General features: G+C 36.6%; 2 protein-coding genes across 2 annotated transcripts in view; one reads left to right on the forward strand and one right to left on the reverse strand.

Annotated features, from left to right (window-relative positions):
- stk17a (serine/threonine kinase 17a) overlaps positions 1–18,152 on the reverse strand; it is a 91,150-nt gene that overhangs the window by 10,743 nt on the left and 62,255 nt on the right. The window lies entirely within an intron of this gene.
- On the forward strand, positions 10,798–15,036 carry LOC141281419 (uncharacterized). Its single transcript, XM_073813172.1, has 3 exons — positions 10,798–11,018; positions 12,029–13,011; positions 14,597–15,036. Exons 2-3 carry the CDS (start codon positions 12,169–12,171, stop codon positions 14,921–14,923), a joined length of 1,170 nt encoding a protein of 389 aa, XP_073669273.1. The 5' UTR covers positions 10,798–11,018; positions 12,029–12,168; the 3' UTR covers positions 14,924–15,036.

Below are 18,152 nucleotides of genomic sequence, written 5' to 3' on the forward strand. Positions count from 1 at the left end.
TTAATGATCTGTAAGAGTGGGGTTTTATTAGTGCTGTTCATTGATTTTAGTAAGTTTTTTGACATTTGGATATAAAGTGTTTCAATACTGGTGTAAAAACGTCTGAGTGCTGCCCTCTTCAGGTTGAACGGTGGCTACTGCAGTTGAATTTTCCTATTGAATGGTGGGTCCAAAAAATGCCTCGTGATGTAAGCAGGTTCAAGCTCACCATGCCGCTTTGGTCAAGCATTGTTGACCCAGTCTTATTTCTGCAGAATGTAGATGCATTGTTGTTGTTCGCCATTTTTAAATGTTACAATGTCGTGTGTGTAACAGCTCAAGTATACAGTATGTCACTAAGACTGTCTCTGAAGATCAGACTAAAGCCTCAAATCTTATTGTGAGATAAAAAGCATCACAGTTTCATTTCAAGCATTAATTTCACTATGATTTCAATCGCTGACATTACTCAGTCAACATTAAAGATATCAATGAACTATGAAACTGTTCAACCCGGCGCTCAGGCTTTGCCCTGAAGAAGACCACTTGCTGGTCGAAACATGTTGGCATTTGGATTTTATAGAATGTAAGCCACACTTAATAAAGGCTTTTTATTTATTCCTTCTCCTTTTGGTATTTTTGATTCAGTGCCTGGGACTTGTGTGTTTTTTGTGATTAAAGATATCAAGTTTATATTTTCACAAATGTTCTTTACATTATATAGGATGATTTTATGTGGAAAACAGTAAATCACAAAGAAATACTTCAGCTGGGTTTTCACAGGCATGGTCACATTTATCTTTAATCTTTAAGAATGTTGCATTTTCTCTGAATATTTGATTTAATGTACTGTATTTTTCAATTAAATTTGCATTGCACAATAAATGAAGAGCTCTTTTCCAAAACGCTATAAATCCATTTCAATAGTTTTCAGAAAAAGTACATTTTTTTCCTAGACCCACACATTTTGTGAATATTCAATTAATGCTGTTATAATGGATTTTTTGCTCAATCTGAACATGTTGAATAATGATTATTAAATCAAACAACAATATTGTTGATTATAAATTCAAAGTTAATTTTATTTTTTTTCAAAACGCTATAAATCCATATATTTTTTCCATAAATGTATGTTTTTTCTTTAAAAAACAAAACAAAAAAATAACAGAATATGCAACATATACTCAGGGACTCTTCATACTATAAATGAATAAGTAAATTATTCAGATTGTGATATACATTGGAGCCAGTATGAAATAAACAGAATTACACATAACTAACTTGCTATTACTCCCTCCACCATTTCAGTTTTCTCCTTAGCAGGGCATTAGGAACCCCTTTTGCTTGATATATTTCACCGTTGTATTAACCTCACACGCACACACAGCGAGCTCCCCTCGATCTGCTCTCAATGAAATACCATGTAACAACGCGCTTATAATGTCCAATCCAAAAAGCAAAACTTTACAGATGTCCCTGCATTGTTCACTACCCACATTTTGTACATTTGCACGACATTGGTCAATGTATCAAACGCAAGTCTGTCTATCAGCAGGCTATCGAACTATTCAGTACTTTTCATGTTACGTTAGCAGGCTTCTTCACAGAAAAAAAACTTTATCGCAAACGTACAAAACGGTATTAAACGAGCCAGTTCTGAAACGAAAGTTGTACATACCAAACACTTTGATGAAGATCGCCTTGCAAACGGGTACCTTCTCCGGGTGATGTATTAACATGACATTAATCCTCATTTTGAGTAATGAATGAACATAAACAAACATCTGTTCAGAGCGCCGCCATTGGATTGCGTCGAACGCTCATTGAGTTCTGATTGGTCGAGAGGATAAATCGCGTTTAGGCTAAAAATAGGCTCGGCGCTTATCGCGTTTTGGAAAAGAACGGCATCTTGTACCTACATTTTAACAAGGAAATGTAATGATTTGACATAAAACATTCATGGAGCAGTGAATAGGTTCAGTACACAGCCAAATGACATGACAAACTCATTTTTTTTAAATTGGCGTTTATCGCGAGTTTTGGAAAAGAGCTCTTCAAATAATCTTAGCTGCAGACATTTTAGGTATCTATAAATACTGATAACTGTGGTCAAAACAATAGCAAAATAAATAGTTCTGTATTATTAAATTACCGACAAAGATTTTGAATAGCTATAGGTTGGATTGTATGTTTGGTACGAAATGGGTATGGGGGGGCCTGACCCCCTATTTTTTCATAGGGCCCAAAATTGCTAGCGGCGCCCCTGCTGGGGTCATATCAAAGTTCACTCCAAAGAGATCTTCCAATATATGATGCACTTTTTTCCAATAAGGCAATATTTTGTCACAGTACCAAAAACAATGAATGACAGTGCACTTATGTTTGTTACACTTAAAGCATAGGCCTGAAGCATTGGAAAACATCTTTTTAATACGCATTGGTGTAAAATATACCCTATTAAAAATATACAAGAGAAGTGCATTTAGGGTTTACATTATTGCATACGACAGCCCAGTCATTTTCTTCAATAGGTTGGCCTGTGTCTTTTTCCCATACTGCCTTAAGTGCTGGAAGGCTTGAGATACAGTTATTAACTAATGTCATATATCCTTCATATCGATCCCTTTAACTCAATTGTGTTTTGTAAAAGGTCCTCAATAACAGTTATTTGCATGTTCAGCTCCCCTTTATCTACAATTGTTTTGACGTAACTGGAGATATTTATAAAAATCTGACTTTGGAACTTTGTATTGGTCCACAATCTGCTGGAAAGATTTTAAAATACCCTCTGTAAATAAGCAAGATAGTTGGGATATTCCCAGCTTAGCCATGTTGAGAGGCCAATATTTTGCAATGCTAAAGGAAAATCAGGGTTAAAACAAATTGGAGAGGATAGGGAAAGGAAGATTTTTAAGTATGTCTTAACATCTCTCCAGACTCGGAGAGTGTTTGCTGTGGTAAAATGTTCAGAATTTTTTTTAATCTTAGTATAATTTTTGATAAAAGGTAAAGATTTAAATGGAAATGGGGTGCAAATTGATGATTCCATATTATACCAAATAGATTTTGTTCTCTCTGTACTACATGTGATCATATTTTTTATCTGGGCTGCCCAATAGTACAATTGCAAATTTGGCAGAGCTATCCCACCCTTATCTTTCGGTTTTAGTAGTTTTGAGAATTTTATTCGGGGCATTTTATTATTCCAAATAAACTTTGAGAGGTGTTTATTAAGATCCTTAAAAAAGAACTTGGTATATAACTAGGTATAGATTGAAATAAATGTTTTTTCTGTGCAGAAATGAAATTGGAAGTAAACACCATGTTTTCAAGTTGGTCTTGATTATTTCTGTAAGTGGGGTGTAATTGTTTTTCATAAGATCACTAAGTGAGGCTGTAATAAAAATTCCCAGATATCTAAAGCCTTCCTCTGATACTTGAAAAGAAGATATTAATTTTACATGTTCTAGTGAAGGGATATTTAAAGGTAATGCAATGGATTTAGAAAGATTTATTTTATAGCCAGAAAGACTACTGTACAATGAAATGCAGTCCAGAAGTGTTGGTATGGACTGTTCTGGTTTAAGCATAAATATTAGAACATCGTCAGCATATAGTGAAACTCTATGATTACTTTCACCCAATGTAATGCCGTGGAAATGTTTACTCTGTCTAATAAGCTCTGCAAGGGGCTCGATTACCAAAGCGAAAAGCAAGGGCGAGAGAGGGCATCCCTGTCTTGTACCTCTCCCTATACTGAACGGAGTTGAAGTGGTACCATTTACGACTATTGTGGCCTTCAAGTTAGAGTAAAGCAACTGAATCCATTTAATAAAGTTATGACCCATGTTACATTTCCCTAGAGTGGCAAACAAAAAGTCCAACTCAACTCTATCAAAAGCTTTTTCGGCATCGAGGGAGAGAACAAGTGCAGGGTGCCCTTTATTTTGAACAAAATAAATAATATTTAAAGTCGGCGTATGTTGTCGGTGCCATAACGTGTTTTCACAAATCCAGTCTGGTCTGGTTTGATTAACTTAGGTAGTATGTTTTCCATTCTGCTTGCTAAAAGCTTTGCCAATATCTTATTGTCTGTGTTGAGTAAGCTTATTGGTCTATATGATGCACAGTCTTGAGAGTTTTTAACCTTTGTTAAGAATTACACATATATTCGCCATTTTCCATGAATCAGGTATATTGTCCTGTTCTAAAATAGCTTGTAAAGCAGACAACAAAATATTAGAAAGCTCGGGCCAAAATAATTAATAAAATTCTGGGGGAAAACCGTCGGGTCCAGGTGACTTGTTAGACGGCATTGATTGGATCGTTGCCTGCACCTCTTCTGGGGTAATGGATGAGTTTAGGTAATCTTTGTCTTCCTCAGAGATGAACTGGAGAGAAATATTATTAAAAAAGGTTTGAAAATCAGGCTGTGTCGCACTATTTTGTGAACAATAGAGTGATTCATAGTAGGATCGAAAAGTGTCAGTAATAGATCTAGGATCATGTATGGTGGTACCATCGGGCATCCTAAGGAGTGTTGTCTTTTTATTTGATATGCTAACAATCTACTGGATTTATTCGAATGCTCATAATAGTTTTGTTTAGAGAGAAATAATATTTTTTTTATGTGATTGGTATAATCAAGGTTAAGTGTGGGATAGAGCCGTCCAATTGGTTGGAGTGGGATTTGTGCTATGTAAAAGCTCGAGTCTCTTAACCTCCCTTTCCAAATCTTGTTGTATAGACATCAGGGCTTTTCTACGTGAGGCGGAATGAGCTATAAAGTGTCCCCTAATTGTTGCCTTAGCGGCATCCCACAATATAGCAGGTGAGACCGGTGAGTCTTTATTATCCTGCCAATAGTTTCGTATTGAGTCCCTTATCATATTACAGAATTCCAGGTCTGATAATGTGGATGAGTTCAGTTTCCAAAACTTACTTCTTGTTGACGGCGTCCCTATTTTAATGTCTATGTGAACCGGAGCATGATCTGAAATGATGATGGAGCCGATTTGGTTGGAAGATACAAGATTCAAAGAGTTATATGGAACAAATGTATAATCAATTCTTGAATATGAACCATGGGGGTTAGAGTAAAATGTTTAGTTTCTAGTATGTGGTTTTATTTCTCTCCAACTGTTTATAGACCTTTCTCACAGTTACCGGAAATACGTAATCGTTGTGTAAGCGGAGTTCCTGTCAAGCGTCAACACACTAGAAAAACATAAACCCGGGCAAGTTTAAAATGGATCAAAGAGTCTACACAACTTCGTTAACGGATTTGCCAAATATTACATTTGCTGATGTGACACGACTAATGGAGGAAAACTTTTTCCATGAAGAATTTGTCCATAAATTTCTAGGTAAGTAGAGAGCGAGTCTAACTGTTACTGAACTGTTAACTAAAACGACACATTATAAGTCTCGCCGGATAGCCTGAATTCACTTCTGTCTAACTTCACCATCAACAGGGAATTGATGGAACAGATACGGCTTTTTACATTGCCTTGACTGCGGAGGAAGTAGATTTTCCGGTCATAAATACGGAAGTTGTGGGAGAGGTCTATTAGACTGGTCTCCCTGCAGAGCTTATTGAGAGCTAAGGAAGATCTAGGATTAACAAGAGTGGCTCATGAAGATTTATCCAAATTCTCATCTATCACACAGTTGAAATCCCCAGCACAAATTCCCAGACCTTTACAATGTTCATTAAATAGTAAAATAATTTTTGATATGAATTTGGGGGAGTCTTTATTGGGTGCATAATATGGTAATATGTTGACAAAATATAGAGCCTGTAACCAAAATAAATCTACCTTCCGGATCTTTAATTTGGTTTAAAAAATAAATGGCAAGTGTTTGCTTATAAGAATAGCTGTACCTCTTTTCCTAGGATTGGATAAACAAGTAGAATAAGATACTTGACCCACCTAGTCTCTAAGCAGTTTAATGTGTTTACTATCCGATAAATGGGTTTCTTGAAGCATATCAATTGTAGTTTTACTTTTTTTTAAGAGAGTCAGGACTTTTTTCATTTTGACAACATTCCCTAAACCATTTACATTCCATGTCAAAAAATCTAGTAGAGCTCTGCATAGTGATAATATATGGCTGAATGAAAGACTGTATCAATTTTAAACATAACGTTAGAAAAATGGAAATTTCTAATGGGCAATTTTTTGAACTTATAGAACGAGTAAATAAAAACAAAGAAACCCTCCCTCCCACCTAATCCCGGCTCTGTCCCCAACTGACAGAGCCAATTAAGTACCCTTAAACCTAGGTCTCTGCATCCCAAGGAACACATACATAACATAGTTATTATCTGCCACCAACAATGATCAGAATTATACCCATGCAGGGCGAGCAATAAACCTGTCCGATCCAGTAAAATAAACATCGTTACCCCATAGGGCTCATGTAAAAGAGAGTCACGTGAACCAAATAGTTTCCGTTATATTACGTAATAGCAATTTTGGTAGTTCAGAGCAATAAAAATAATAACAATAACATATGAGAACCAGGGGAAAATTAAAGTCATCACCTCTTCGAGTGTATAAAAATGAAGTAAGATGATTAGGAATCTCTGCATCTCTTAACTTATAAAGTATCTATGAACTCCTGCACCTCGACCGGAGTGCTGAACGTCCGAAGTTCCGAGTTGTGGAGACAGCGCAGCCTGGCCGGGGATGCAAAGCCACGGAACATCTTGCGGTTGACTAAAGTCTTCCTCACAGTGTGGAACTCCTTGCGTTTCCTCATCACCTCGACTGAGAGATCCTGAAAGAAGCGCATTTGCTTGCCCTCGTGAGTAATTTGACGTTTCTTTTGTGCTGCCTATAGAATGCGATCTCTATCTGCATAGCGTAGAAATCTCACTAATACACTTCTCGGTGGGTTGTTGCCCTCTGGGGCAGGTGCTAGGGAATGGTGTGCTCTCTCAATTTCGAGACAGGGTTCAAAGAAGAGGTTGAGCCATTTCAGTATCATTTCTTTTTAAGGAACTGATGAAGAGAAGTGGAGGCCTCGGCTTTTTCGGGTAGATCGATGATGCGCAGATTCTTACACCGTCTACGGTTTTCTAAAGCACCTACTTTGGCTTGAAACTAATTCATTGTTTTTGTCAAAGCCAAATGTTCACCTTCCCGGGCCCGTAGAGCATCCTCTGAGGAAGATATCCTGTTTTCGGCTTCCGTTAGGCGGGATTTATTCGAGTGTTAAGCGCACGTTTTTCGGTCAAAACTGTGTCGATTTGTTCTGATGAAGATGGAGCTGTTTCTGCTGATGCGGATTGTTTCTTCTTTTTCTGCGATCTCGATGTTGCAAAGAGTGGAAATTCTCTTGTATCTTGAGCTTCAGACATGTCGTCATGTGCAGGATTATTTTTATACAAAAATTTTTCAATTAAGTCGGAGAAAGTAACAATTAAAACAATCAGGAGCGGAGCTACAATTTAGGCGGCCATCTTCTCCAGTGTCTACGCCACGCCCCAGATGAAGATGTTTTTAAGCAAAAGTAGTTGTTTTAAAGGGTACATTTCATATCAAGACTTTTTAAAGATGTCAAATAAATCTTTGGTGTCCCCAGAGTACATATGTGCAGTTTTAGCTCAAAATACCATATAGATAATTTATTATAGCATGATAAAATTTAACAAAACACTTTGTAGGTGTGAGCAAAAATGTGCCATTTTTGGGTGTGTCCTTTAAACACTATGATATCTGCTTTAAATGGCAGTGCCATGGTTGAATAGTGCAGATTAAGGGACGGTATTATCCCCTTCTGACATCACAAGGGGAGCCAAATTTCAATTACCTATTTTTTCACATGCTTGCAGAGAATGTTTTGGTAAACTAAGTTACTGGGTTTATCTTTTTCAATTCAATTTTATTTATATAGCGCTTTTCACAATTGATAATTGTTTCAAAGCAGCTTTACATTAATAGATGTAGGAAAAGCATAGAAAAGCGAGCGTAGTTATAATGTAACGTATACAGTAAAGTAGTAAGTTAAGCCAAAAGTGGCAGACTCTCCAGAGGATGAAAAAAACCCTAGGAGAAAAACCCTCCTGGCTAGTCCAGGGGGAAAACTCCTAGGAGGGGAAAAACCATTGAGAGATATACGTATATGTTTATATATATATAAATACTATCGGGGTATATGAATGGGTAAGGGGATTAAACTGGTTCCGCTGGTGGTCACTGGTCAGGCATCGGCTGGGCATCTCGTTGAAGGACGGTCAGTTGATCAGTGGTGTGATGACCATCACAGCTGCAGGAACTGCTGTTTGTCTCATTGTCCTAAGGGTCGAAGACGAGACAGGGAGAGAGAAACAGAAGTGTCAAACATTATAATGGTTTAAGTCAGCTCGGTTCCAGACAGGCTAACTATGTGAGTGCTTTGTTCTAGATAAACTAACTATTGCGGGATAAGTACATTTACTGGACATTTTATGTGAATGCTTTGTTAAAGAAGAATGTCTTAAGTTTAGCTTTAAATTGATCGACTGTTTCTGATACTCGAACATTATTTGGTAAATCATTCCAGAGCTTAGGGGCTAAGTAGGAAAAGGATCTACCACCTTTAGACACTTTTGATATTTTAGGGATAATTAAGTGGCCAGAATTTTGTGATCGCAGTGTACGTGATGGATTGTTTTCTGATAGTAATTCTTTAATATACGAGGGCGCTAGGCCATTTAATGCTTTGTAGGTGATTAGTAATATTTTATATTGTATGCGATATTTAACTGGTAGCCAGTGTAAAGATTCCAGAATTGGACTTATGTGGTCATACTATTTAGATCGAGTAAGCACTCTTGCGGCGGCGTTTTGAACCAGCTGTAACTTGTTTACCTGATTTACTTGACATCCCCTGAGTAACGAGTTACAATAGTCTATTCTAGAGGTCATAAAAGCGTGGATAAGCTTTTTCTGCATCTGATGCAGACAGCATATGGCGTATTTTTGAGATATTTCTAAGATGGAAGAATGCTGTGCGGCAAACATTGGAGATATGACTATCGAAAGATAGATTGCTGTCAAACATTACGCCTAAGTTCTTAACCGTGGAAGATGGCACCACCATGCAGCCATGTATGGACAACTTGTAATCTGACATATTATGTTTGGAGTGATTTGGTTCAATAATAAGTATCTCTGTCTTATTGGAGTTTAGCATAAGAAAGTTATGTGCCATCCAGTCCCTAATATCACTAATGCAGTCTGTCAGCTTAGAAAACTGGTGGGTTTCGCTAGGATGTGACGAGATGTAAAGCTGGGTATCATTCGCATAGCAGTGAAAACTTATGTTATGTTTCCTGATAATGTCTCCTAGAGGTAACATATATAATGTTTTTCACATTTTCTAGGTTGGTAGAAGCACTTGGGAACCAATTATAGCACTTTAACATAAAAAAGTCAGAGTTTCATGGTATGTCCTCTTTATCGATATTTCACAATATGGCTACAAAGTAGGGCTGTAACGATTAATCGTGCAAATGCGGGTTTTCTCAATTAATGAATTTAAATGAATTACGGTGAAATCCCGGCACATCTGAACGCCAAGGGGTGCTCTCATGCAGAAACTCCCTTTGTGCCACAGAAGTAAGTCTTCAAATTGTTGCAGGTATTTTTATGATAATAAAGAATATTTTTTTAAGAATGATTTTTATTTAATGATTGTTGCTTTTTTAAATGCACGTTATAAACAACTCCAACTCATAATGATTTTAGATTGATAAGGACTTCCTACTGACCAAATGCCGTAGTACACGCACAAGCTGTGCATGAAACAAAGAATTGCAGCCTTGCGATTCAGAATTGATTTCAGACATTTTAAATGGGACACGCGATTTAATCGTTTCATCCCTACTCTAAAATGTTGTCTATGTGGACACCTGTCTATGTTTTCTAGGTTTTGAGACACAGTTGGTGTTTAATGGTGTTTCTTGCAAAGCTGTAGCATGGTCTTGCCTTTTAAAAATCTAAATTAAGTAGTATTTATCACATGAAAGATATGTATTATTATCACTGTATAAAAATGTCTCAGCTGTGTTTATTGGTGTTAACTGATTACTTTTTTTTTTTTTTTTTAAGTGTTTTACCTGGTTGACTGTGTTTCAAGGTTAAACTTAAATCTTTTTTTTATTATTGAGAAGTGGTTTTTAAGTGTAATTCTACTTATACTTTCAGTCTCCCATAGAAAAATAAGATATTAAATTTCAAGAGACAGCATTTATTCAGTTTGAAAAAAATGCATTTTTAACAAATATTTATTTGATATTGCAGATCACAGTGGTTACAATTTGGAGAGATTTGTAAACTATCATAAGGAGTCAGTTTGGTAAAATATGTTGCTGCTTAAGTCTGAATAAAGGGTTGCTTACTTAAAATCATTGAAAATTTGTATTTATACAGATATGCATCTATACATATCTACGGAAGAGGATTAGGGCCACTGGTGAAAAAAATATTTGAATTCTGACTTTATTCTCAGAATTCTGACTTTAAACTCAGAATTCTGACTTTAATCTCAGAATTCTGACTTTAATCTCAGAATTCTGACTTTAATCTCAGAATTCTGACTTTAATCTCAGAATTCTGACTTTAAACTCAGAATTCTGACTTTAATCTCAGAATTCTGACTTTAATCTCAGAATTCTGACTTTAATCTCAGAATTCTGACTTTAAACTCAGAATTCTGACTTTAATCTCAGAATTCTGACTTTAAACTCAGAATTCTGACTTTAATCTCAGAATTCTGACTTTAATCTCAGAATTCTGACTTTAAACTCAGAATTCTGACTTTAAACTCAGAATTCTGACTTTAATCTCAGAATTCTGACTTTAATCTCAGAATTCTGACTTTTATCTCAGAAGTATGGGTACCTGTAATGGACCAATGAGAGGGAGTAACTTTGCGTGCTGTAGCCGCCGGAGAACCATCCATACACGCTGAACATGTCGGATTTAAGTGAGTTTTTGCGTAGTCGAGGGGTCCCAGATGAAGCAATTACATTACTGGAAGAACAAAAGGTGGGTAAAAGAGAATTATACGTTGGTTTGGTGCTTGGTGTTTGTAAAACTACGGAAATGCTACGGATATGAAATGAACACACGAGTTAGCTAGCAACTTTACCATGTTGTTTAAACTAATTGCATGTTTATGACGTCCAGTGTCCGCTAATGAGACACACTCGTTTTAGTATAAAGCTCCGTTCTTTAGTGTTTTTAATGTTTTAACGACCGTGTTTTGTAAAGTAGACGGCATCGGTGATAATGTGTGTGGGGGGATCAATATATGTAACCAGCTGTATAGGCAGCCAGTGAGCATAACAGCGTGAGCCTTAGAGCTTCTTATATTCAAAGCTCACTTCAGTTTGTCATTATATATTTGTTATGCTTCAGAAGTAAATGAGTGTTAGCATGATGAGGGCCAGTGCCAATTTGTTCCTTGTGATAAGGGCGAGATTTCTGCGGCGGGTCTCTACGCCAACTCGTCCCCAGCGAACGCGGTTTTTGATGTTATGATGCTTCATCCATACACTGTATAAACAATAGCCGAAGCGGTCTCCGCACTGCGATCGAGTTGCAAAGTCAACAAACACCTCAAACTATTTCTTGTTTGTAACGTTAAACACTTTAGAAACGAGTATGCCACACATCTGGGATTATAACAAGTTAATTCATCCACAAATTAAAATGGGCTGTGGACAAATAGAAGTTAAATTAAGCAAATAAATGAGTATAACAAAGAGTGTACGAAGTTACTGGCAGACATTCATTGTATGATTTCAAGTTTATATAAATATATGCATAGATATTTGCTCCTTATAATAAATTAACCTGTCAATTTGCTTTTGAACCATTGTATTTAAAATGATTGAGATATCTGGTGACTCTTGTCAAACTTGTTAAAAAGTTTTCGTTGGATTGACACAGAGCCTACTTTGAAAAGGGTTGATTTATTATGAGGCTTAACCTTATTATTTACGGAATGTGCACTTTGGAGATCATTGTCTTTTTTTCTTTGTTGTTCTGTGCAGATTGACAGCGACGTCATCATGCTCATGGATGATGCAAAGCTGGCAAATTACATCCCCTCCTATGGAGACCGAATCACCCTCTTCAATTACTGTTAAAGCCTCCCCTCAATAGGATTTGATCAGTTTTGCTACTCACAACAATGCCTGCTATGTCAGATTTGGATGAATATATCAAACTCTACTTCAGACTTTCTTTCAGTAACAAAGAAATACTTGCAATTTTAGCACACAACAATCAAATAGTAATAAGTGTCCGGACTTTAAAGATAATTTGTAGAAGACTTGGTCTGTTCAGAAGGAAGAACCAGTCTGACTTGGATGAAGTGCTGGCTTTTGTTCAACATGAGATCATGACTAATGGACAGATGCAGGGTTACCGTTGGCTACATCTTCGTGCTGTTCAACGGGGATTTGTTGTATCACAAGATACCATCAGACGCATCATCAAATTGGTTGATCCACAAGGTGTGGAATTAAGACGAGCCAGACGCTTGAGAAGACGTCAATACAGCTGCAGAGGGCCAAATGCGCTTTGGCATATGGATGGCTATGATAAGTTAAAGCCCTATGGCATTGCCATCAATGGCTGTATAGATGGCTATAGTCGCTATGTGTTATGGATGGAGGCCTATACTACGAACAGTGATCCTAAAGTAGTTGCAAGTTACTTCATCAAAACAGTTTCAAGCATAGGGGGATGTCCAGAGAGGATTCGTGCAGACAGGGGAACAGAAAATGTTTGTGTTGAAGAAATGCAGATATTTTTGCGGCGCAACCACCCAGACAGTTTTGCAGGGGAGAGAAGTTTCCTTTATGGAAGAAGCACAGCAAACCAGCGCATTGAGGGATGGTGGGGTACCCTCCGCAAACAAAGTGCACAGTTCTGGATGAACTTATTTCAAACTTTTCAGGATGATGGCCACTTCACAGGAGACTTTTTGGACAAAAGTCTCATCCAATTCTGTTTCCTTAATCTTGTTCAGGTAATAATCTTTCTTCACCTTATAAAATGAGTCAGTAATAAATGGAGTATAGTAATAATAACAGTTACATTGGTTACAACACTGTTTGCAGGTTTTGCTCAGCTTCACTTTTCAAACTCTTGCTTAAGGGGCTAAGCGAGAGTATTTTTGGGCCATGTAGGCCCCAAAATAATGTCACAACCCTCCGGACATCATGCCACACACGAGAGATGTAACTGTATTGTTTAGATAAGAAGTCTAAAGAAGGCTCCCTTGAAATCTAAAAAATATATTCGGTCATCAAGCTTAGCCATGCAGCTACCAGTGATTTGCAGTGTCTCGGTTCAAACATTTTAAGGTTATTTTACATTAAAACATCTTGCTTATTTTGCATTTAATGAAATACTGTAACATGATAACTATGAATGTTCAATTAGTGCTACTATTCACAATATGACAGATGATTGATCATTGATCATTTACAGCTTCATACAGATAAGTTTGCTTTAAACAGTGATACTGTAGTAATGTAGCCCACAGTAAATTTTTCACAGCAAATTTCGTCTTAATGTCGACTCACAGAGTCACAGTGTTAAAGGACATTTTAGTCTTTGCATATGGCAGTCATTTTTGGCCATATTTATCTCAAGATTTTATGCTGCAATTATTGAAGCATGAATTTTTTTTTATTAGATTCCATTGACTTTTTTTAAAAAGGTGGAGGCTGAAATGTAAAACTGGAGCTGACAGCTCAATTACATTAGCAGAAGAACTTGACAGCTGAAACATGTTGTTAACACAGCTGAATGGCACATAATATAAGTCCTGCTATGTCCTGTGACACGCTGCAGTTCCCTGCTATACCATAAACTACTACTACAGCTACTATTTCTAGTCACTGAACCATTATATTTATGTGACTATTATTGCCACACCCCCAACCGGCACAGTCAGACACCGCCTACCAAGAGCCTGGGTCTGTCCCAGGTTTCTCGCTAAAAGGAGTTTTTTCTTCACTGTCACACTGAATGATTACTCTTGGGGGACTTACTGGAATTTTGGGGTCTTTGTAAATTATAGAGTGTGGTCTAGACCTACTCTATCTGACTCTTGTTATGATTTAATACTATAAATAAAGTTGAATTGAAATTGAATAAGGAGAAATAAAATGCCATAAAAATGCAAAGAAATTTGTATTCATATCTGATGTAAAACTCACTATCCCCCTGTTAAGATACACTTATTGTTTGGCGCTTTTACATGATCCATCTCTAGTTTTCTGTTCATGTACAGTGAACATTCGAGACTTTCATTCAGAGCCTCCTGTTAGGATGCAGTTACTGTATGCACTGACATAAAGTCTTAGTAAAGTATTACAGTATCAGTGCAGCATTGTTCTATATGCTCATGCTGTTTGTTGAGAAAATGACATTCTCTTGCTGTTCAGTTTTACAGTGATTAGTGTGGCATGCTGCATCTCTTCACTGTTGACTTAGCTGATGAAATGCAGAAAACCTAGGTTTCAGTTTAGGGAGCAGTTGCATAGATTAAGACCAACTATATCACATGTTTGTAGTCTGTATTTACTGTGTTTGTTTCTCTGCAGGATGAACTTGATGAAGTTGTCAACACATGGAATTCACACAAAATCAGAGCACGATCAAGTGATGATGCGGCATCGGGTCGGCCATTTGTGATGTACTCATTTCCAGAGTTACACAGTGCTGAGGATAGACTGAAACCAATTGTCATGGAGGAAGTCACTTTGTGTATGGAAGAGTGTACTCCTAAAGGCCAGTTTCCATGTGACGAAACTGTTTTTGAACTGTGTTGTCTCCTAATGGAGGAGAAAGGATGGGATGTTCCAGCAGATCCACTTGATGCAGCTGATCTTTACATCATGTTAAGAGAGGAAATACAGAAAATAATTTGATGTGTTTAAGGTGAATGGGATGTTGGATGCAAACAAAGTGCCAACTTTTAAAGGGATAGTTCACCCAAAAATGAAAATTCTATCATCATTTACTCACACTCGTGTTGTTACAAACCCGCATACATTTCTTTGTTCTGATGAACACATAGGAAGATATTTTGAGAAATGTTTGTAGCCAAACCATTCGTGGACCCCATTTACTTCCATAGTATTATTTTTTCCTACTATGGAAGTGAATGGGGTCCACAAACGGTTTGGTTACAACACATCTCAAAATATCTTCCTTTGTGTTCATCAGAACAAAGAAATGTATGCGGGTTTGTAACAACATGTGAGTGAGAAATTGATGACTGAATTTTCATTTCTGGGTGAACTATCCCTTTAAGAGATGAAATTAGAAAACTACAAGACCCTTAATAAAAATAGCTAAATTGTAGTTACAGTTTTATTTAACAAAGTAATTAGTCAGTTTAATTTTGTTTCTGCAAAAAATAGGGACAAATGAAAGTGTTGGGTACATTATATGCAGTGAGGACATATGATGAATAAACAGGGTTCCAGAGCAGGGGCGGCGTTTGCGTCTGGCAGGGTATGGCAGTTGCCATACCCTAGCATTCAGACAAAACACCAGAAATCAACAGGCTATAATGAAGCTCATTAAAAATAATGTAAAATATTTTCAGTAGAACATATCTGAACATTGGTACATCACTAATATGGATAATTTACTGGTGTGCTCGACTTCATGCTATAATACAGGAACCGACATGTGGATGACATCAACGTGCCGCGAGAGCGGTTTGAAACCAAATCTTCTGATGATTTCTCGCCTCACCCTCGCGGTACTTTGATGTCATCAACCTGTCGTTCTTGCAGCGCAGCTTGAATTGTGCAGGAGGTTTCATGATGACCGCTGTTGTTATAATCTTTATTTTCGCAAGTAAACTCCTTTTTTTGTTTTAACATTCAGACAGACTCACGGTTCTCCCCCACACTCGCGCAATGCATATTGCATACATTATTCCAGAAGTAAAAGGATTTGTTCTCTGTGGATAAATAAACACGTTCTCTTACACTGGGAAATTTTAGCGCAGTCGAAGTGAATTGTATTAATTATTTGCGTGCGTTTTTGAATATGCGACTTGTGAAATAAAAACTGCACGACGACAAAAGGTAAGACTTGTTTTTGCATTTAGCCCTGTTTTACTAAGAGTTTTATTTAGTGTTTTAGTCTTAGTTGGTTAGCTGGCTGGGTTAACTACGTGTGCTCTATCACATTAAGTCTTTATTGTGTTTTTATAAGTGTTTATTGGCGGCTGTCATGACAAGATTTGTGAAGGGATGTTACAGTATGTTTTGATATTATCTTGTTTTAGTTTATCTGTTGCTGGAGTTGCACTTAGTTAAGAATGACAACATATGAAAAGCATTTTAAACAACCATGATTTCTATTTTTGTTTTTCATTTGTATTGCTTCCGTATTGTTGTCAGTAAGTGTACATCCGTGCAATCATAGTATGATTTTATACAGGTTGGTGGAGTATGTACACAAATGTATATAATGTGGTTTCATAGATATGTTATTTGAATGGCCTTCTTGTACGAATAATTTTTGCCATACCCTAGGTTTTCGTGAAACGCCGCCACTGTTCCAGAGCTTGTAAGCAGTTAAAGAACTTAAGATGGTTTAAAATAACCCACCTATAATAACTTAAATAACCAACTTATAATAAGTTGTTTTTATTTTCCAAATATGTATCAAAAACTGGCCTTGCTATTCCATGTGTTCCTAAGAAATGTTTGACCCCCAGCAACACAATTTTTATGTATTTATCTGATCATTGTGCATCTATTAAATCATTCAGCATAACTGTTTTAGGTTTTGTGTAAGATCAGCTCTTTCCAAGTAAATTGCTAGCTTTGCTTAATTGTGACTAGTTGACACCTTGCACTGGGTGACTTGTTTTTAATCCCAGTTGAATGATTTTTTTCACACTTGTGTCAAATGTTAATGACTAATAAACAGTTTGTAATATTCTTGAACCGTATTTTAAACCTCATTTACCCCATCACTTTTACCCATATGGAAAGAGAGCTTCATCAACATTCAATTAAATACCTGAATACAAATGTGAAAAAGTAACATTTTATTAACATTAAAACTACATATTAAACATTTTATAATAATAAGATGGTTAAACCTCATAACCACATAGCCTGGTCTGTAAAGTGCATATAACATGACTTTTTAAACTAACATTTGACTATTAAAAGTAACATTTAACATGTTTACAGTAAAGAGGCTTAAAAGAAATCTTAACTAAAGAGATGGTCACAAGCTAAAAGTGCATGAACACCACATGACAAATTCTACATAATAAATGCAGTATATGAAGCATGCAATTTTATATGGATGCTTTAAAAAAATAAAATGCCTTAACATCTCGTATAGCCTCTATCGATGCATCTTCTACAACAGTAACCTAATGTAAAAGATCATTAACACCTCAGGTCAACATTGGCTATTCAACCATGGCCTGTTACCTCAAACGTTATAGCCTATCATAAAATCAAAATCATACACGTAGTGTAGAATTAAGACAAGTGTTAATGCTTATGACAACCTGCAAAGCTATATGCCAGACTTGCTTACAAACAAAGAAATACCTTCTCGTATTTAATTAAAATGAGATCCTGAGAGTTTGTAACATGTATTCCTAAACAACTACAGCCATTTGGCATTGCTAGTATCAAATGTGTTGATTCACAAGGTAATGTAAGAACGCACAATTACCAGACTGCATTGTATAGTGCATGTGCAATATCAAACAGTAAAAAAAAAAACATACACTTCAGACCTGCTTTCACTAACTAGGAAGTGGTATTTTAACAATAATCAAGTATTTAAACCTTAAAGACCTGGGGCCTCATTTATCAAGCGTGCGTACGAACAGAAGTGTGCGTAAAGTGTGCGTAGGAACAGTTTTACGCAAAGTGTGGAATTTATCAAATTGTACTTATACGTAGAAATGTGTGTAAATATACGCACACCTCGGAGTATGCGTACGCAGAGCATCTAGTGGTATAATAGCGATACTACACAGGACCGTCCATCCCCATTGTTAAAAGAACACTTTGTCTATTTATTATCCACCCCCAGGTGTTAAAAATGATTACTGTTAATAAAGTAACTGCAAATCAGTATTGAAGTTAATTAATGAAATAAGTG

Source organism: Paramisgurnus dabryanus, chromosome 22, assembly GCF_030506205.2.
Source record: "Paramisgurnus dabryanus chromosome 22, PD_genome_1.1, whole genome shotgun sequence".
NCBI lineage: Eukaryota > Metazoa > Chordata > Actinopteri > Cypriniformes > Cobitidae > Paramisgurnus > Paramisgurnus dabryanus.